Source organism: Patella vulgata, chromosome 4 (genome assembly GCF_932274485.2).
Source record: "Patella vulgata chromosome 4, xgPatVulg1.2, whole genome shotgun sequence".
NCBI classification, from domain to species: domain Eukaryota; kingdom Metazoa; phylum Mollusca; class Gastropoda; family Patellidae; genus Patella; species Patella vulgata.
Genome location: NC_065882.2, coordinates 55,203,732 through 55,226,434, shown reverse-complemented (window position 1 = coordinate 55,226,434; position 22,703 = coordinate 55,203,732). Strand labels below are relative to the sequence as shown.

General features: G+C 38.3%; 1 protein-coding gene across 1 annotated transcript in view; it reads right to left on the bottom strand.

The window, feature by feature from the left end:
- The window catches only part of LOC126819003 (deleted in malignant brain tumors 1 protein), a 57,881-nt gene that overhangs the window by 17,466 nt on the left and 17,712 nt on the right, over positions 1-22,703 (bottom strand). The window contains exons 13-23 of the mRNA XM_056100416.1: positions 21,513-21,830; positions 20,892-21,215; positions 18,603-18,923; positions 16,343-16,669; positions 15,359-15,670; positions 13,830-14,153; positions 12,848-13,171; positions 11,902-12,080; positions 8,454-8,613; positions 1,473-1,577; positions 836-1,042 (exon numbers count right to left, since the gene is read on the bottom strand). Of these exons, the coding sequence (XP_055956391.1) occupies positions 836-1,042; positions 1,473-1,577; positions 8,454-8,613; positions 11,902-12,080; positions 12,848-13,171; positions 13,830-14,153; positions 15,359-15,670; positions 16,343-16,669; positions 18,603-18,923; positions 20,892-21,215; positions 21,513-21,830 (2,901 nt within the window). The remainder of the gene's footprint in view (positions 1-835; positions 1,043-1,472; positions 1,578-8,453; positions 8,614-11,901; positions 12,081-12,847; positions 13,172-13,829; positions 14,154-15,358; positions 15,671-16,342; positions 16,670-18,602; positions 18,924-20,891; positions 21,216-21,512; positions 21,831-22,703) is intronic.

Sequence of the window (22,703 nt, the reverse complement as noted above, 5' to 3'; positions counted from 1 at the left end):
CTTTGCTACGCCACGATATTTCATACTATTCTGACAAATTATGATTATTAACTTGAGACAACCAACAGATTAGTCGATTTTTAAACCCGTAATATAGCGTATCCGGAAAAGTAACACACGCCCACTAGCGACTTTGTTGTCCTAGCTGTAATAAGACACAGTTTCTCATGATTTTTACCGTTTTGTTTTTAACGTACTAAAAAAATGATCACAATCCAAATTTAAAATCGGGTAATATTCTTTAATAAACAATTACCAGTCAGGCAAAATAACTTTAGAGGCAGTTTACTGAAAATACTCCAAATCGATAGGGACCATCTTTAGACCTATAATAGCTATTCCTGAAAATGTACCTCTTGCGGGTGAATGCAAATACGGTAATAATTGAGGTTGATGAACAATCGAATAAACCAGGGGAAACGGCTTTGGGGCTACATTTTCAAAAATGCTCAAAATCGTTTGAAGCAAGATTTATCTTCAGATACTAACTATTCTTGAATATTTAACAAAATCAGTTAAGATCTGAAATCTGATAGAAGAGCAATGTAGATTCACCAACTTTCAAATAGATCAAAATAACTTTGGGAACTACTTTTGCGAAAACGCCCAACATCGATCTGCCCGTTCTGGACCCTAATTGGGCTTGTCGTCATGATAAGACACATCTGGAATTGAACATAAGGAATATGTGGCATTGAATGTATTTGAACGTAGAACCCTTAGTAATAACCTCAACGCCTTTTGGAATCAAATAGATAATCTGGTTTAATATCCAGTCATAAATTTGAGAACACTCACATTTTAAGCTGCTTATCAAATATAGAAGTAGACTTACTTGTTGGTTTTGTTCCCTTATAACAAACTAATCCTACATTGTTTGCGTAGCAATTTCTGGAATGAGGATTACCATGAGGGCAATCTCGTAGTCGACTTTCGGAACCAGTACATTTTACATTCTCCATTATAGCTGATCCTGAATCACTGAAAGCTCCACAACATGCCATGACGCCATCATCAAAACCCAACTCTTTACAGGCTACTCCTAAAATTCAGTAGCATGAGTGAATGAAATGAAGTTTAAGGTCCTACTTTTCTAATCCAACTGGTATAATGAAGACTGGCATATGCCATATAGTGTGCTATGCAGGAAATTCTGACTGTCGAGGCTTCTTTACGCGTACGCCAAGGGATACACGGAACGCCAGGCTCTTCGTTCTGCACCACTAACAAGGAGAAACACGCTGGAAAAACCCAAGGAACTGTCTCGGGCAACATCGAGCCCAGCGCCTTACTTACCGAGTCAAAAATCCAATAGAAAAACTTTAATTCTAAGTCATATCAAAGTTTACGAACACTGTTGTGTCAGCCGCGAAAAACAATACAAATATGTTTAAGATATTCAGCGATAAGCAGTAACTTAAGTTATCCAGTATTACCGTATTAAACTAAAATACAGTCGGGATGTCACTTACTTGTATTTGTTGGAGACCAATTGTGATCGCAGACATGTCCCCAGTTGTTGTTCCAATAGACTTGCAGCGATCCAGCGGATATACCATCCCCACCTGTTAACCGAACTGAAAAGAAAATATATAAAAATCACAAAAAGTCTATAAACTGGAATACAATTGTAATCTATATAAATTATTAAATAATGTTGGCAATGTATGGGCAATTAACGGTCAGTTTATTCCATTGAAAATTTATTGAGCATGACAATGCGAAGTTTAAACAGGTCAATGGGGAGCCATGAATTCTGGCCAAAAATACGATCATTAATAAATGTTGACGTTAAAAGTATCCACGATATCTGCATGACATCTCATAGGAAGCAATGACACCCAAGAAATACAATTACAAAAATGGTGACTAATTTACAATTGTTGACTAGGGATAGAATACTGAGTAAGATGAAAATTTTGTTTCAAAATTAAGAAATAATTTCAAAACATGTGATGCAAATCTTTAATATGTACGTAACACGTGTACAATGTTTGAAAACGACCCACACATTACTTGCACAAGTCTAATGAACCAGAAATGAGTCACTGATTACCTAATTACTTGATTGGTTAATTCAATAGCAGAAATACACATAGCTTTCATACCTACAAATTTCTAACCATAGAGATGGACACGCGCATTAGCTTATTTCCTGATGTATTTGGTCAGCTAGATATATTGCGTCACTGTCGGTAGATTCCATCGTTTAGTTTGATGATCACTAGCGGAAATGGTGTTTCTTGATAAACAAATTAATGAATGTATTATCTATTTAATGTTATGGTTATGCCCTATCTAATAAACTTTGTATACGAGTTTGAAACCAATTTTGTCTGCGGCCATAATATTGCTACATCATGGAACGTATCAACATATCATATTGTCAGTGAATGCAGGATAATGAATGTATATTTTATAACTGAATCTATTGTAGACTGTCCAGCATAAGCCCATTTGACTGACCAAATAATATTACACCAGTCAAAGAGAAATTAAATGAAATGGGGTTTAACGTCCTACTGTTCTGCTCCGAACTGGGGATCACGTGGCTAAGTGGGTAAGACGCTAGCTCGCTAGCCTGGAGGTCGGGTGTTCGATCCCTGCATTGGCCGAGAAAGTTCATCGAGATTTTCCGTCGTGGTTCTCCCTTGTCAGTGATGCAGGACGGAGGGGCTGACAAGGAAAGCTGTCTAGTCGTTCGGATGGGACGAAAAACCGAGGTCCCGTGTACACATTGGCGTGCACGTAAAAGATCCCTTGGCAGTTGGAATTTGATATAAGAGTAGGCCGTAGTGCCGCTGTCCGGGCAAAATTTCCCTCATAGCACACTGTATGGCGTATGCCCGTCTTCATTAGCCCAGTTCGGAGCAGAACAGTAGGACGTAAAACCCCATTTCATTTCATTTCATTTTCTGCTCTGAACTGGGCTAATGAAGACGGGCATATGCATACGTCATACAGTGTGCAATGAGGGAAATTTTGCCTGGACAGCGGCACTACGGCCTACTCTTATATCGAATTCCAACTGTCAAGGGATCTTTTACGTGCACGCCAATGTGTACACGGGACCTCAGGTTTTCGTCCCATCCGAACGACTAGACAGCTGTCCTTGTCAGGCCCCTCCGTCCTGCATCACTGACAAGGTAGAACCACGCCGGAAAATCTGGATGAACTTTCTCGGCCAATGCAGGGATCGAACACCCGACCTCCAGGCCAGCGAGCCAGCGTCTTACCCACTTAGCTTACGTGATCCCCCAGTCAAAGAGACATTTGCTCTTGGCAGCTAAGTAATCTCGGCTCATAATCGAGTGAAATATCTCTAGAAGCAATTACTAGAAATTGTGGTTATTTGACGTCTTACTCGTAAATTTCGACACATAACTAAGACTCAGCCGAATATGAAGATTTCGAAATTAGAGCAACTTTCACTTTCGAGGGAACACCATTTAAACTCAAAACTCACCATGGCTGACGAAGTGCGTAGAAAACAACACATTTTTTTCTTTTGCTGTATTTTATACTATACAATCGTTCTAAGCGTATTGTTTAGTTTGTTTAAGTAGTTTATGTAGGTGTCTATCTTTTGACAACTATATATAGAAAGTTGACAATCTTGTTCTTGCCACAAATTTCCAACTCTTTGTTAGTTGCCAGAAATCAACCTCGTCTCTCAATGTCATTTTTTCACATAGAAAAACTATACATATTATGATTCCAATATGTTTGTTTATTATTTTACAAAGCAGTGGGTCATCCACCCATTACTTTCTATATTGCCGGAGGTATTCGCCTAACTTTGTGAACATTCCACTTTTCCATGATTTTGTCAATTTACCATGAAATTTAAATATTGGATATGGTATGTAGAATATGAATATCTATCATTCTTTACCTCGTCGGTCACCTTTTGCAACACTTCGGGCGGTAATGACAAAACGGTTGCAGGTATTTGCAATAAAAACATCACTTTCTCGGCATAATATTTCACGTCCCTGCTCATTATCGTGACGATCTTGATCCCGTAGGTTCATAAAATCTTGTCTATTTTAGACTACTGGTGTGTGTCAAGCAAAAGACCGACTATAAAGAATGATGAAGTGTATAGGCTGGGGACAGAACCGACTCGATCTTAAGGTGCAGATAGTTCATGGAAAAACGCCAGCTATATCGTCCGTACCGACTGCTGAAGAGAACAAAGCCAATCGTTTAAATCGAAAACAGAACCGACAGATGACATGAAACTGGAATTGACAAATCCTCGTATTCCGCCCCCCGACCACAAAGTTTGGGCCAGTGAGCTACGGTTAATGCTATATGTGAAGTACAGTTAACTAAAGGGAGCATCCATCGCCAAATCTATCTGCACGGTTGGGAAAACCCTTGGACTGAACGTTGCAGATTGCGCTGCTCAAATTTAAGATGGCGCAGCAAATATGCCTGCTCATGATGATGGTTGTGCTGCAAAAATCAGGACTAGTCGCGCACCTAACGCCTATTATTAGCACTGTTACGATCACACACTGAATCTAGTCATATCTAAGACATGTGGAGTAACAGAAAGTCATGATATGTTGCAAGTGCCTGAAAAGGAGTCATGACCTCCAGTGTAATACAAAAAATCATGCCCGTCTATCACGAGAAAGACCAACACTTAATTCGTACAAATATTCTCCGAACTCTGTCATTTGATGATTTGGTTGGATTACTAGTGAGTTTTTCTTATAAAACACTGAGCGCTAAAGAATTCCAATTTTGTTTTTTCAAAAACAAGTATTCAAAAGGCATGGAATTAGCAAATCATTCATCAGTTGACTGTAAAATCTTAGCGTCATGTCGGTAATGTCCACAAGGATAATGATAAAATCAAACGTAACGGCTATAAATGCAGACATTTTCAAAAGTCAAGACCATGGGAATATTTATTGATGTATAAATGAAGTGACGCAATATGATGTCACGACCATTCGTGAGGTATTTATGAAAACAGTTAAGAAAATAAAATTAAGTCAACTTTTGAGAAACCGACGTAAATAATTCGTATCTTTTTCGTAAGGTAAAATTTTCTCTTAAAGTTACGAACTTTTGTGACTGTCCCCTCAACAAGAACTTTGACTCGAAGTTCGCCACCGGCGCACCTGGAGGATTCACGGAATCATTTCAATATACGCGACTGTTTTCAGATATATTTCAGATTTGGCAACACACTTTTAAGGCCGAAGGCATAGTGCAGAAGTTGCCACAACTTATTTTGAGCGACCCAAAGCTGCTGGCTTTGGGTATGTAGGCCGCCCAATGAAATTTTGATAAGATTGTCTGGAAGGAGTTTTACGAGCATTTGAGAAGAAGAAAGTGAAGAAAGGCAATTCCCCCTCAGCGCAACCCTGCAAAATACTGTCTCGAGACTACACCTGACAAAATCTAAAGTTATTATTTCAAAACACAAAATATAAAACATATCAATTTATTTTATTAGTGACTTTTTAGTCGAAAAGTTGAAAAAAGTCATTTGTTTTATTAACAAGTCATACGATAATAGGGTGCAAATCAAATTATCATTCAAATGTTTCTTCCTATTTATACGAATGGTTCATAGCTAGAGCTTCGTTTTCGCTCACTAGGCAGCACAGCGCAGTTCAAGACTACTGAATCAATGGGCCAGCCAGAGAGCCAGTCAGGCGTGTATGTGGAGGCGTGGGTCAGCAGCATTTACTCACGCGCTAATTTTGGTCGGTGCGTAAATGCCATCCCCGTCCCCAATAAACAAGTGACGGCTGGACACTAAAAGTTCGCGCAGTCCTTAACTCGCCCCGAACTGTCAACTGTGAAAATAAATATTTTATATCCTTACGGTAAAAGGAATAAATATGCCAAGTTCCAAGATTATCCATTCAGAATTCCAGCCTGCGGATTATGCGCCAAAATCAATAGTTGCCGTCCTTAGGGTATAAGGAATAAGTATACCAAGATAATCCATTCAGAATTGTGGCCCTAAGGCGCTAATCACAAAACTTGAGCTTGGCTCGGCCCCTTGGGGTCAGGACATGCAACAAAATAAATAGGGATCATCCTTTGGGTATACGGAATAAGTTTCAAGACGATCAGTTAAGAAGTGCGGCCTGTAGGCGACACACACACACACACACACCAGCATCAGCACACCCCATCGCACACATACACACACACACACAAAAGCAATATATTTCCTTCACTATAGTATAGTGTGATTGTAGCTGATAAAATTAAATGTTATATTTGGGTACAGGAAACACGACCAAATCACCTATGACATCCCGATTCTTCAAAATGTCTGGGGAGGAGCATCTTCCTGGAGCAATGGCCCGAGACGAGAAATCCCCCTCCATTGCTGGATTGACTTCTGATACTTGAGCTTTTGAGGGAGTGTGTCTATTATTCCCGCTCATTTAAATCTATTCCAAGTACAGCAACATGACATCCTTTCGTTTAATCTGGGGTCTTCCCTTAAACCTTTGGACAGTGATTTAAGGTATTAAAAACGGTGAAAGTATTGTTCGTCTCCAAACAGTGTTGTTTACACTGTTATTCATTTAGATAGCCTTGTTTGTCACGCAAATACGGGTTAATTGGGCATAATAAAATCGTGAGTCATGACGTAACGTTATGTAAACATATTTGGTCCAGGCAATGAGCTCTGTTTTAAAGGACAATATTGGTGTCAGTCATAATTACATATGTGATAGAACTGGTTAAATACATTCCAAATATAATTTTAACACAGAGATCATTGCTACGGGAGATGTGTAACAAGCACGTGAAGAAACGGGAAGTGACGCCAAACATGACAAACACGAGTTATCCTTCTATGTATCTGACTGATGTAACGAGCGATAACAGACAAACGATCGAATTTCATTTCACTTATATCATGAAAAGAAGCTGAACATGATCGAAAGTAATCACACTTTCAATAAAAATGTAAACTTGCTAAATTCACCTTTGGTCTTAGTGACCCTGGAGGTCAAAAGGTGAAATTTACCGTTTTTGCACTAAGAAGATTTAAAGCAATAAAATGTCAACGTAAAATATAAAAACTAAAGCGAAACCTGTTCTAATTAATAATAGGAACATTTAAAATTTATCTTTAGGTGGTCTTAGCACCGAACTTTTACTTTGGAACGTCGAAAATGATCTTGCATAACAGAACCAGCACACTTTAAAACCTGTTTCAAAAATACGTAACTGCCAAATCGAAATCTCTCAGATTTATTTTCACAACGATTGTTATACATAATGATACTAGTTGTCTGAAAAACAATTAAAAAGTTTCAGTGTTGGACTCCACCCCGGCAGGCCGCGTGGATTTCCGAGAATCCCAGTCTAGGAAAACCGACGTTAATCTGTGGCGGGAAAACACGTATCTGACGACGAAATTAAAAGTTTGCAAATCTTTTATGAGTTTTTATGAATTTCGCCGGAACATTGTACATTTCGCATTGTACATAGTAGTTCACAGGATATATATGTCGTATTGGTAAATGTTAGCTGGGAAAATTTGGGCAGGATTTGTGACGCGGCCTGCAGGCTAGAGTCCAGCCATTGAACTGTTCAATTATTTTTTTCAGACAACTGGTATCATTATGTAAAGCATTCGTTGTAAAACTAATTCGGAGAGATTTTGATTTAACAGTTTTTGTGTATTTTTGAAACTGGCTCCGAAGCGTTTTGGTTCTGTTATGCAAGATCATTTTCGACGTTCCAAAGTAAAAGTTCGGTGCTAAGACCGCTTAAAGATTAATTTTAAATTTTTCTATTATTAATTAGAACAGCTTTAGCTTTAGTTTTTATATTTTACGCTGACATTAAATTTGTTACTTTAAATCTTCCTAGTGCTAAAACGGAAAATGTGACCTTTTGACCTCTAGGGTCACAAAGAAAAAGAGTGAATTTAGCAAGTTTACATTTTTATTGAAAGTGTGATTACTTTCGATCATATTCAGCTTATTTTCATGATACAGGAATAACCGCGCATTCATTTCAGTGCAAATGAACCCATTTGACCTTTGACCCCGAATATCTCGAAAACGCCCCATCGGCGGATTGATTACCACTCGGCATCGTATTCTACCCAAAATTTTACTCTAGAAAAGTTGGGTCTGGTTTTGTGCCCATTTGATGGATCCCCCCCCCCCCCGCGCTGAGCCTCCAGACTTTATTGGATGTTAATCGGACTATTGACCAGTCATAATTTGGAACATAAGTTGGCTTCCATTACAGCAGTGTTAAGTGAGATTAGCTCTAATCAAATGAAACACTGCGAGGGGTATGGGGGGAGGATCCCCAAGCTGTAACACACCCCGCCCTTGCCCGCCCCTTAACCAAATATCCTGCATCCGCCACTGTATTGGGGGTGGGGGTATACTATCAGAAGTAATGAGCAATTTATATGATGATGATAAATACTGACAGCTTACCGTCATTGTAGCAGTTTACACCAAGATCATAACATCTGGAATAACTATAGCTATAACTATATGTACTGGGGTTCCAACTGTAGCTGTTACACTGGAATAGTGAGGATTCTGTTCCTGAACATCCTACTCCATTCATCCATACTTTACCAAGCTGACCATACTGTAAAAAAAATTATCATATATAATAAATAACCAACAATCATAAAAACAACCTATTAATACCACATCGTATAGATCAGATGACTGTCAGATACTTTGTTTGACAATATGATGCTAAATCTAGCAATTAAATGCGTTGTTATTCTACAATTACGTCAACAAACGCACTGCCAAAAGCACCTTTTAAATGAAATGAAATGGGGTTTTCTACTTTTCTGCACCGACTGTGCCATAAAGTAAATTTTGTGCGGACAGCGCTGCCAAGGCCTTCTCCTATTTAGAATTCCAACTGTCAAGTTTATTTTATGTGCACATCAATGTCTACACGGGACATCGATTTATCGCCCCATCCAGACAATTAGACACTGTCCTTGCCAGGTCCTCCGTCCTTAACCCATCGCGACTCCTTCAAATGTTAAAATGCATAAATATATGACTGTGCTCCATGCAAAACAATGACTTCCAAGAAATAAAATTTTAAAAATAAGTTAACATGCTGATTTAAAATAGAATTTTAAGCAAGTAAAACGCTGTAATATTTCCCTTTAATTATACGAGATCTCGATGTTTCATGCCACCTGCTCGAATTGGCATTATAAAAACCCACAGCATTATGATCAATAGTGGTAAAATATACATATATATTCTAAAGATTTCTTTAAAAAAAACAATTGTGGATAGACTCTCTCATTATAACAGGACACAGACCAGTAATTCGCACCGCATTGATTTTAATTTTAAATCATTTGTAGAACTTTCCAATGATATTAATCTTTGGAGCCACGGTGGTTAAGTGGGTAAGACGCAGTGGCGGCGCCAGGGGGGGGGGGCAAGGGGGCCCCCCATTAATCTGGTCTGCCCTCTGTTTGCCCCCCCCCCCCAATAATTTTAGAAAATAAAAAAAAGTATTTGTGATACGTTTCGGTAATCAATACCTTCTACATCCCCACTCAGTCATAAACTTGCATGTTGTAGAGCATTTCCGACAGTCTATTTTTCAAAATTTTCTTGGCGAGGTCCCCAATGGACTCGCTACTTTGGCGCTCACAAAGGTTCGCAGGGGGTTGGATGGCCGAATGGTTAGCATGTGCGTGCTGTATTATAAAGCCTGTCATTGAGTCAACTGGCGTGGTTTCGAATCCCCGGTTGTACGTGACAAGGAGTAGGGTCGCCTGTCCAACCTCGTGGGTTTTCTCCGGGTCATCCCGTTTCCTCCCACTGCTAAAGACCCCTACGCACAAGCGAATTATTGAAATAAAATTAAACCATATGTTAGTTCCGAAATGACCTAGTTTGTGTCGAGTGGACGCTAAACCCCATTTCTCTCTCTCTCTCTCTCTCTTGAGGTTCGCAAGTCCGTTCGTTTGACATTTTGTTCTCTAGTCGGATAAACTAGTGATCAGGCGACGAACGGTATCTGGGCAGATCTATTTATCTCGACGACCGGTGCCTGACAGAATACTGTAAGACAGCATTTCCGGCAGTCTATTTTTCAAAATGTTCTGGGGGAGGACTCCCTACTTTGACGCTCGTGAGTGGGCTTCGTCGTGATTCGCAAGTCCGTTCGTTTGACACTTTACCTCATCGATCAGTGTCTGAAATACTGCCAGGCTGCATTTCCGGCAACCTGTTTTTCAAAATTTTCTGGGGGAGGCCCCCTAACCCTAGTTGAAGCTCGTGCCTTTGCCCTCTTAACCTTGGACTTTGCCCCAGCCTTGCCCCTCCAATCACTGACGGCTGGCGCCGCCACTGGTAAGACGCTGGCTCGCTAGCATGGAGGTCGCGTGTTCTATCCCTGCATTGGCCGAGAAAGTTCATCGTAAATTTCCGGCGCGGCTTCCCCTTGTCAGTGGTGCAAGATAGAGGGCCTGGCAAGGACAGTGTCTAATCGTCTGGATGGTACAAAAAATGTGTATACATTGGCGTGCACGTAAAAGAGCCATTGGCAATTGGAATCCGATATAAGAGTAATCCTTAGTGCCGCTGTCCGGACCAAATTACCCTCGTAGCACACTGTATGGCGTATGCCCGTCTTCATTAGCCCAGTCGGAGCAGACGAATAGGACGTTAAACACCATTTCATTTCATATAAATCTTTATAACCATAAAGAGCCCAGCATGCCACAATCATCTGATGCAAATATTAGAACGGGTTGACCATTTCGATTCTTAGTAGGCCTCGCAAACTAAATTTATAGGTAGTAACGTCATTTTAGTAGGCGTTTGAAAAGAAATTTTATTGTGCAGTCAAACCTCTAGGTCACTTAAGAGGTAATATATCTTGGTAACCACTATACACAGCTACAGTTGGCAACAACTATACAAAGTTACTGTTGGTAACATTTACTCAAAGTATCAAGACAATGTATGAAAATTAATAGGACTGTCTGATTTCTCAAATTCATTCCTAACAATACAAAATCGCTGAAGTTAAAAAATAATTCCTCCTCAAGCAATGAAAATGTCAAAATTTAATGATAATATCTGATGCTTACAATATTGTTGGATAATATATCCTAACTAACTTTCTTTATCCAGTCCGAAGAGTAACATTGTATCTCGGACACATTTAATCGTAGATCAGAAAGAGAGCTTCATGGAGCTGAGCTTATGTTATCCACTTTTAGTAACATTATATTTGAGACCCACATACTTATTTCGGTATAATATTAACTTAAGTATTGAACATCATTTGAGGCATTGTGACAACGCCCAAAAATGTTATCAAAATTATGTAAATATATATATATCACTGGGATCTTATTAAATAAAAAATTATTAATCAAAACTTTTGATTTGTTTTTGGTCGTTATGACTAATCTATGATCGTTTTGACTAAACGTTATGTTCATGTTTATTTCAGCCGAGCTAGTTTAAGGCCCTTTCGTCTATAAACTTAAGAAAAAAGTTTCGTTGAGCTCTTTTGCTGGGCTTCTTTTATATTTTGATTTTGTTTATCCAATGTTAAATAATGAGTGTGTGAACATTTTTAAGTGTGGAGTAAGCCGATGAATATTGTTTTCCAAAAAATGCAAACACAGAAAGGTTTTAATTACAGGGGTATATAATTTTTGAGGAAAAAAAATGAGGTCAACGACGTTATTCTAGCTATCCTTTTAAATTTTAAAACAGCAACTTTGTATATCATTAAAAATAATAAATTAAAGATACTTTGGTTAAGAGTTTTATAAAGATTTGGCCATTCTTGCTATAATAATTCAAAAATAGATGATAAAAAAGACAATGTTGAAAATTTCAGTCAAATACATTTGTTCTGATCGATAATTACCGGAATTCTAGTGGAATAGGAGCGATCTATAGAGCCACCATTGAATCCTAACTGACGACAGGCCACATTAGCAGTTGACGAACTCAAATATGTCTGACAGACACGCCCCCAGGTCGTCTCATATAATATCCTTACTCGACCTGCTCTTGACGTACCATTAACCAACTGAATACCAATACCTGGGGAAAGAATAACTATGATAATATAGGATTCACAAAATACATACTAATTGGGACTCTTATATGCACATAATTGTTTGTGGGAGCATATTGTCTGCCAGTCTATAAATTCCGAGACTTTCTGTGTTTATTCAGCTATTCACCATCTTCAATAGAAGGTTTGATTTCAGTTTAACTAGGCACATCTTATCAAGGCATTCACGTAATACCCTGGATATTTCGGCACTAATTTCGATTGGGTATTCACCGACTTTGAGAGCCTATCAGATTCTGTCAGCTAAAGTGTATACCTGTGATAATCGACTTGCAAAGTTCAAGGTTCGTTCAATGTCAAGGTTTCCGTGGAGGTTACTCTGTTTTATTTAAGCGTGTATGTGTCACAACCACTGAATGGATGCTACTGTTCACATGTGTGCAGTAAATGGAGATAACGTAGTTATAAGTTCGGGAATTGTACAGCAATCTAGCAACACCCAGATGGTGTAAAACTCACTGTCGTTGCTTCAGGAACATGGCTATTCATAAGCATTGAACTTGATCAAAATTCAGAATTGTTGTTGCTTGCTGACAATGCACTGTTGCTTACCAAAGTAGCTAAGGTATATTATTTCTGTTTAACCCTGTAGTTCCAATGTTCTCAGTCTAATTTTTAAAAAAATTCAACAGAAACTGTTACAAATGTGAACAATATTTCGAAAACATTCTTTTCACAGCACATCAAAACAAATACGCAGTACACATTTTGAATGTGACCCAACTTAACTTACCTCCATTATTATAACACAGAACACCGGCAGCTGGTCTTCTATAAGAACTAGCAGAAGAACACCCTTTATCTTCACCAAAACCTTTGGAACTACAATTATCTAAACTAGCTTCATTACCAGAACAGTTATATCCTCCTAGTACCATTGGTTGACTGGAACGTGTTGTTGTATACACGGCAACACCACCAAGTTTACCTGTTTGCTTACATGTAACATTAGCTTCTGCGTCTGTCCACCCAAAATTACATACTGGTCCATAGAAACCATACTTCGACGCATTTACAACACCTTTTGATATTGGATAGTCAATCTTCACTACTATACCTAGCGAAACAAACAAACCAATTTTTGTGAAAGAGATTATTCGAAGGTTTATGGTAGTAAACACTATAGTTACGAGGTAATCTTTATTCGTAAACGCCGTGGTTACGAATATCGGTGTCCTTATAGTTTTATTTCATTGGAGCCAAGTCAGTTTTCTATAATGCTGTCCCAAAACTGATGGCGAGGTGGCCATACGAATATGGAATTTGAATTTCGCGCGAAGATGGCCCCGAACATGGTCAAAAGCAATCAACACCCGAAGCAAGTGCGATGCTTACAGAACGTCACACGATGGCATCCGAACCACACACGAAGGTAATACGAAGATGTGAATTTTGTATAGTAGTTTATACCCGCATGGCACACAAAGGCCACGCGGTGGCTCTGTAGAGTTGCCCATGACTAACCCAGGAAGATGCGTCACAATTTCTTGAAATAAACACCAGATAGTCACACGACCAGAGCCGACTTTGAACATTTACTCTATCGTGTGTCCATCTGGTGTCACTTTACGGAGAGTGTGACAGTGACATCCGCTTAAGATATAATAGCAGATCCTTAAGTCCCATGTTTGAATTTTGCTTTAGATGTCCATTCTATATTACAACAATGAATACAACGCAACTATTAGAGGAAATAAATGATCTGAAACACTTACTTCCGACCTTAATTGGTGTTGCTGAACAATATACAGTGACGTAATGTCCCGAAGCACAGACCCCTGTCGTATACTGACATTCCGTAAGACTTGACTCAGTTCCAGTACAATTGGTGATGGTGATATTTGGTTTGGTACTGGAATAAGACAACTGACCAATTGCGTTACAACACTGCATCTTACCGTCTGCGTAATCCAATTCCTTGCATGCGACACGGGCTGCTTCATCAGTAAACTGATCATCACAAACAGGAATCCACAAATTGTCTTGCTTCATTTCGACCCTGCCATAGTCAAGTCTACTCCCAGCTCCCAAAACACGAACTATTGGAAGAAAATATATTCCATTTTTGTTAAATGGGAAATATACAATATAGTCAAGATACTGTATGTTTTGTGTTATTTCCTGTTATGTTAGAGCCTGTGGTATGTCCAAGGAGTCGAGCATGAGATGTAAGGGATGTGCTATATCATCACCCAAACGGTTCCTAGAACATTCTTCTCTATGGAACTGGTAGTTGTATATAGGCATCAAACTATAATTAACAGTGATGTAAATGGTGACAACGGGAATGAACTGACAGTGCAGATGAAATAAACGATCTACAATAAATTTAAAATATCAGCTCGTTCAGAAGTATTACGGCAACAGCAAACAGCCAACTATATATATGTTCATGAAAGGAATTGACTGCAGCGAGATCAGAAAACACGACCAAAATAGAAAAGGTCGCGCATTTCCCGTTTGAGAATAATATTATAAAGCAAAATCGGTAGATATGCATTTCTTACAACTATTTCTTGAATCATCAATTTTGTGTGTTGGGTCTAGTGCAGTTTTCACATTACATTAGATTTAATAATACATATAGAGTTGTGCTTTGGAAGGACTTAATTGAACTACAATTCTTGTATTATGCTTAGCTTGTATTGATTTACTTCTATAAATATACTTTCTATATTTTTGATCGTGATAATTATCCCGTATTCTACCCATACTTAGACAGCCACATGGTTGGGTGTACAATAACATAAACTATATTATAGCACATATAATATGGTGACATAGCACAAAGGTTCAACGGGTTTATTTTACCCATCAGTAGAATTGGACATGGTTGCTACTGTATCAAAGAACTTGAGTGATGTCTTCTTGTCCTGGGCTAGCTGCAGGTTATTAAAACGCACAATTCTGTTTTTCAATTTCCCTGTAGACTCTCTTTCGCTTTAGAGGAGCATCTCCAAAATCACGTTGGACCAACGTAGCCCTGTCTGAATGTTCGATCCGCTTAGCGACATCATGCGGTTGTGGACACCCTCAACACCATTGTATCTAACAATGTAATTTTGCTCTTGGGCGCTATAATTAATATTATTAATAATTAATATCAGGCATCACTATTTCAGTAAGGAATATGAAAAGTCTCTCCGTCCAACCACTCAACATAACGTCGTGCAAATCCATCAAAAAAGAAAAATGTATGATCTGCTATTGGGTTCTTGTTTTAATTGAAATTAATTCTACTAACCTGGTCCGTGGCACCTGACATTAACATGGTAACACCTAAACGCCGTGCCCCAGGTTATAGCACATTCTTTAAGAGAATTCTCTGTTCCCTTACAGTATAAATTAGTTATATAAACAGGACCAGTGCCTTGGTTGCGTGTTCTTAGGGTAAATATTCCTCCTTCGAAACCCTTTTCTCGACAGACAACATCAGCAATCTTGTTTCTAGAGCTGGAGGAAGACGAGTAATAACACAGTTTACCCCAAACACCTTCAATGGCTACCTCCACTCGTCCTGAACCTCTTCTTGTTCCGTTCAAACGAACTTGGAGCCCTGTAGGATACAATAAATAATAGATTATATTTATTGAAGACTTCTATTCTGTCTTAGAAAGATACATAACCGAATACCTGAAGGCTAGGACAACGTATTGTTATTCAATTAATTGCACTTTTATATCTTTTTTTGGTAGTGTTGGCCCATTATTTTACAGAAATCAGTTAATTTGTGTGAGTATGGAATGACCAGTCATTGAGATCATAGCTGCCATAATTTTCCCGGAATCAAGACTATTTGTTTTATATATTTGAAGCACCATGTCAGCTTTTCACAATAATGAGGTAGTGTAGTATGTGATAGTATTTGGTAGAACTGGGTTTTTATTGAGTGGCATTGGGTAAATCGTCCTGTCAAGCGGAATGATAGTGCAGTGTAATTATTTCAAAAATAAAATGATCAGTAATTTAACAATAATTTTACATTATATGTAGAATATAATTGTGGCGTGCAGAGGTGTCGTGTCCGTGGGACCACCCCCTTGATTGGATGCCCCCAAGAATCAAGTATATGAGAAAGGTCGGTATTTTAAGTATGTCAAGACATAATCTGCGATTATTTAAATTTAAAAACAAACTGAATTGTACTCTTTAATTAGGATGCTGCCCTGAAATGAATACCCACTGGGTCAATCTAGCGTACGATATTTCATTCATTGAATAATAATACCTGTGTTTTGATAACAATAAACAGCGGCATCACCAACCGAAGAGCAATTTTTGATATCACCCCAAACCATTCCACCACATCTGTTTAGCGAGGATTCGGTACCAGTACACTGTATGTTAGACAGCCATCTCATATTATTGACTGAATATCCATAGTAATTTCTATACACATAAGCAAAACCATTGTTAAATCCTTTCATTTTACAGATAACGGTAGCTTCACTATCGTCAAATCCATCAGGACAAATGTAACCTTTTATGCCCATATACGTGACTTGGACTCGCCCTTTAGAAACTTGGGTTGTTGAACCAATCTGTAACTCATATCCTGGCGAAATAGAAAGGACAAAATTCTACACTTTCTCGAACTAATCCAGGTTTGATTCCTGTATACCAGTTAACTCTAAAAGTTAATATATTATAATACTACCGTCTCGTTTACATTTCGATCTGCTAACGAATTACAGTATAATTCCTTTTATAATTCGATCTCGTAAAAATTGAAATTTATTTAATGAATAAAATTAGTATCTGGTGTTGGTTTCATCACAGGAGTCTGACCTTCTATCCGTATATATATATGCATACACCATGTCCAACCAGACAATATATAATAAAAAAGAACAGGAATGCAATGCCTGTTGAAGACTCGATTTTACCTGCTCTCGCTTCGGCTCGTTTTTTTTCAACAATTCGTAATGTCAGGCAATCAACCTTTGTCGATTCACTCAGATATGTTTTTTCTTCAATCTAGTCGTTTTCATTTGCATAAATACTCCCACAAAACGATATCATAGCCACTTGTTTCCAATATTTACATTACTTTCGTCCGTTTCCATTTTGTCACGGTCGTCATGCGCTGACGTTGTATATTGTCTGGTTGGACATGCGTACGTAACTAACGTACGAAAATTAATTGGTGGCTAGCTTTTTTTTCGCACGTATACAGTGAATTGCCATTTCGCTCAGTAATCCCAGCCAGAATTTGGCTATTTTCTAAATTTGCGTTAAAGTTTTTAAAATATTTGTTTTAGAACTGAAACACGTTAACTATTAGTCAATCCCAACGCTAAAAACATCAACAGAATTGATTGTGTATATCTGAAATAGACCCGACCGACGCACAAAATAGTGCAATATGGCGGCCTCTATGAACAACCCTCGCAGACGCTGTCATTGAAGACAACGTCAATTCTATGAGTTGTAGATGTTATTTTTGTGAAAAAATCATTGGAAGAAGAGAGAACATGTTGGGACTGTACGAATTATATAGTCTTTATGGGTGCAACGGACACAATGCTGAAGATAAACCTATTGTTTACAATGTTGACCTCATGACCCATTGACGCCAATGTCATGACCTGTGATGTGTCGATCACGTGATATGGATATCATGGCTACTGACTGTGTCTGAGATACTCCGCAGGTAGCGTGTCTCAGATGCTCAGAATGGTTGGACATGGTGTATGCATATATATATATACGGATAGAAGGTCAGACTCATGTGGTTTCATATACATGTACAATCTGACAAATCAATGACTGATTTTAATACAAAGTGGGACTTGGAACTGGAGTATCATGCACCTTGATGCTTCATTAAATTCTCCATTACCGTAAACGATCTGATTAAAATATTTTGTTTTTCGTTTTATATTGTGTATTTTATATTTCACCGGAATCTTAACATCTAACAGTTTATAATAAAGATATGATTTTAATGGGGTTTAACGTCCCTTTAAAGACATACTTTTGAAATAAACTTATGACGTCTGCGCAACGCTGTACTTCAACCATTTTAAAACACCATATAAGTCATTTCAGGACTAAAATATGGTACCTTTGTATTTCAACAAGTCGCCACTACATATGGGTCTTTAGCAGTGGGTGGAAACCGGAAGACCAGCACAACTGTGGACCAAAACCACACCTCTTGACTCATTGATAGGCCCTATGATCTAAAGTTCGCACTTTCGACCATTCGGCCCCCAACTCACCAAACAGCTTAGCTGATGTATTGACTGTTTGTTCTGCCTACAAATTCTGGTCTTCACATGCATTATTGTTCAACTGGAAGTCGACTATGTGTGACTTGTAGCTCTCTATTTTAATCAAGAACACTAACTGGTGTCCTGTGTTTGCGTCCTTTTCGGAACTTGCGGTTTAACCTTGTGCGACAACCATATATTTAAGTTATTATGTGAAATTGTTGGAAGACAACGTTATCCTTTAAATTAGAGGCATAAATGATAATATCTTACCTTCACCTGGTAAAGTACTAGAACACGCCACAGATGCATACTTTCTAGTAGGACAATAAGTTAAACTACTTTCATAACTACAGTTCATTAACGAAGGTTCACGGCCAGTGCATGATATCTTGGATCTGAGGATATTGTAGTAAGCATAACGTGTACCAAAAGCCGAACAACAGATACTAATTCCATATTCATAACCAAGTTCATTACAGGTTACTGTGGCATCAACATTAGTAAAGTTCTCGGCACAAATCATACCATATCCTCTGGTTGATTGGTCGTACAACTGAACAGCACCAAACCTTGCATTGGGTTGAAGTCGCACTAAAAGAAAAGAGAGATAGAATGGGGTTTAACATCCACTCAACACAAACTAGGTATTTCAGGACCAACATGTGGTTCAATTTTATTTCAATAATTAGCAGTGGGAGGAAACGGGAGAACCCGGAGAAAACCCACGAGGTTGGACAGACGACCCTACTCCTTATCTCGTACAACCGGGGAATCGAAACCACGCCAGTTGACTAACCATTCGCCCCCCCCCCCCCTAAAAGAAAAGATAGGGTGCGAGCAACGAAATATAAGCCCATATGAGATACATACGGCCGGTCACAAAGGCTGTCGCATTGTGGATCATTAAGTAACGAAAAAAGCCCTACAAAATTTTGCGTTTTTGAACCTATTGTTGACAATTCTATCATAGCTATCAGTAGAGGCATTCTTGAAGATTATCGTACATTGGACCAGGAAGCTAGTTTTCCTATAGAAGTGTTTTGGATAAGCAACTCAATTGTTGCGACAATCAATAATCAAAGTTGCGACAATCAATAATTAAACCTCCTAGAGTAAGTAGGAGTAAGATAGTAGGTCGTGATTAACAATCATACCAGGCAAAGGACAATAACTGCAAATTCTTAATTTATGTATACATACATAAATATACCAGCGGCTGCCAGGCAGGATACACCCACATTTTTCAAGAGATGGATAGAGAACAAGCTAAACAAAATGCGATTTTTTGTACAATCAGGGGGCCATAATTCAGGAAGTTATGATCCGATATGCGCAAATATCGACAGCAACCACGATCTTTGGGTTATAAACACTATTTGCGTAGACGGGCGGCCATTTTGTCTGGCAGTTTTGGTCTGATTTTCATGAAATTCGAACTCAACCAACAATACGGTGTAACGCTGACATATTCAAACGTTCTTTTAAATCAGATAATAATTGTGACCTCTTGAGGGACCACAAGCTAAAAACGTGATTTTTCGTACAATCAGGGGCCATAACTCAGGAAGTTACGATGCGATATGCGCGAATATCGAAAGGATCCAACATCTTTGGGTTATAAACATACATTTCAAGTTTCTTCAAAATCGGATGAAAATTGTGACCTTTAGAGAGTCCACAACCTTGATATACCATATTTTTTTACACTATTAGCGTACGAGGAACGGCCATTTTGTCCGGCAGTTTTGGTCCGATTTTCACAAAATTCGAACGTTTTTTTAAATTGGATAAAAATTGTGACCTCTAGAGGGACCACATGCTAAAAATGCGATTTTTCGTACAGTCAAGGGCCATAATTCAGGAACCAAGATCTTTGGGTTATAAACATGTATTTCAAGTTTCATCAAAATCTGATCAAAATTATGAGCTGTAGAGAGTCGACAATCTTGATATACCATATTTTTACACTGTTTGTGTTCGAGGGGCGGCCATTTTGTCCGGCAGTTTTGGTCTGATTTTCACGAAATTCGAACTCAACCGTCATTAAGGTGTAACGGTGATATATTCAAACGTTTTTTTTTTAAATCGGAATAAAATTGTGACATCCATAGGGTCCACAAGCTAAAAAAATGTGATTTTTCGTACAATCAGGGGCCATAATTCAGGAAGTTACAGTCCGATATGCGCGAATATTGAATGGAACCAAGATCTTTGGGTTATTAACTTACATAATTTCAACTTTAAAAAAAATCAGATAAAAATTGTGACCTCTATAGGGTCCACAAGCTAAAAACGCAATTTTTCGTACAGGATCAGGAGCCATAAGCCATGAAGTTACGGTCCGATACATGCCAATATCGAAAGGAACCGAGATCTTAGGGAGATAAACCTATATTTCAAGTTTCGTTTAAATCGGATAAAAATTGTGACCTGTAGAGTGTCCACAAACAATTGTGGACGGAGCGACGACAATATACGTTACATGAAAATGTGGGCGTATAAAAAGGAAAGAGAAGTACGGAATATAAACCAAAATATGAGTGACACCATTAAGCATACCGTATCCTGTGCATGAAACTCTGGCATCACGGTTGTGGTTTAAACAAAATGATGTTGTAACATTGAATCCTGCATTCGGACAGTACCATATTTTACCCTCTGATCCAGTACAACTGGGATTACTTAAGTGTACAAGACCAGTTCCATTACCATACAATGATGTGGATTTGGACGTTCCATCCAAGTAGCCCAATTGTCTACACACTACTTGGGCATCATTCGTACTAAAATAGCTATCACAGATAGTGCCCCATTGACCATTGATTTTAATATTAACGATACCCTGGCTGTTAGAAATTCCCCCAGTCAGTTTCATTTGGATAGCTGCAAAATATAATCACAAAATGTTTAACGGACATAGATTTGTCATTATCTCCTCTGTATTCGTGTATTGACCACTTAATTTTTTATAATATTATAAATTACTTCTTGGTTATTTAAGATCTTGGTTATTTTATTATTGGTAATAACATTTATTATAAATCATTTCTTGGTTATTTTAAATCGTATAATTTCAATATGCCGTGTTAGTGTAGTAACACATCCTTTTTAATATGCAGTTATATTGCGCCTTAAGAAGATATTGTATATACTAAAGTGTTTTTGATTGTTCCCACTAACCATTGTCCGTATTGAAGCATACAATCCTTACTACATATCTTTCTGATGAACATGATGAAGGTATAACTGTAGAATGGGGACAACTCTCTAGGCTATTTTCTCTTCCTGTACAATTAAAGCCGGACAAAAGACGAGGAACGGTACTGGAGTAATATGACGTGCTCGGTCCAGGAGCTATACCAGAGATATAGCCGCTCCGTTTACATAAAACGTTAGCTTCTTCATCACCCCAGCCATCAGAACACACTGTACCATTTATACCATACATGCTGATAGTAACTTCGGCTGGGAAGCTGTTACCAATGGATACACTGAAGCCTTTGGGAAACAGAGGAAAACTAATGACCGTAGAAGTCTTTGATTAAATGGGATGAAGTTGGGGTTTGTAATACATATACTACATTACTGTAATAAACTATATAAGTATGGAAGGATAACGTTGCCAATATTATTTCAATATTCACTGTACAAACTGCATATATCAGCAGTTCAAAATGCGTATTTTAGTTATACTATATATATGCAATTTCCATTGCTTCACGTTACCAATGTCACATTGTTAAAATATATAATACACTTTTCAATAATACAAAATACAGTATAATACATGTAGTTATTTTGCACATTACACTTCCCCATTCTGCATTTTGCATTATAGACAAATGCATAATAGAACTTTGCATATTAGAACATATACCTTATATATGGGAGCTACGACGAAGCTCATTTGCATACGGAAAAAAATCCAGACTAGTCGTTCGGATGGGGCGAAAAACCGATTCACCGTGTATACGTTAGTGTGCACGTAAAAGATCCATAGGCAGTTGGAATTCCATATAAGAATAGACCATAGTGCCGCTGCCGAGATAGATTTCCCTCATAGCACACCGTAGGGGTGTATACCCGTCTTCATTAGCCCGGTCGATGCAGAACAGTAGGACGTTAAACCCCTTTTCATTTCATTTTTTCAAAGTATGTAAATGTAAATTTGCCAGAAATTTATTTAAATATTTAAAAAGAGAAATGAACGTGCTTTCCAATGATACGTAACATGATATCTGGAATTCGTATTAAGACAGATATGTTTACTTTAAATATCCCCACTCCCGTCATATAATAGAGTTTCGTATCACCCGGTTATGATCGTTTTTCTTTCCCCTTGTCAGCGTATCAGGAGTTCCTGACAAGGAC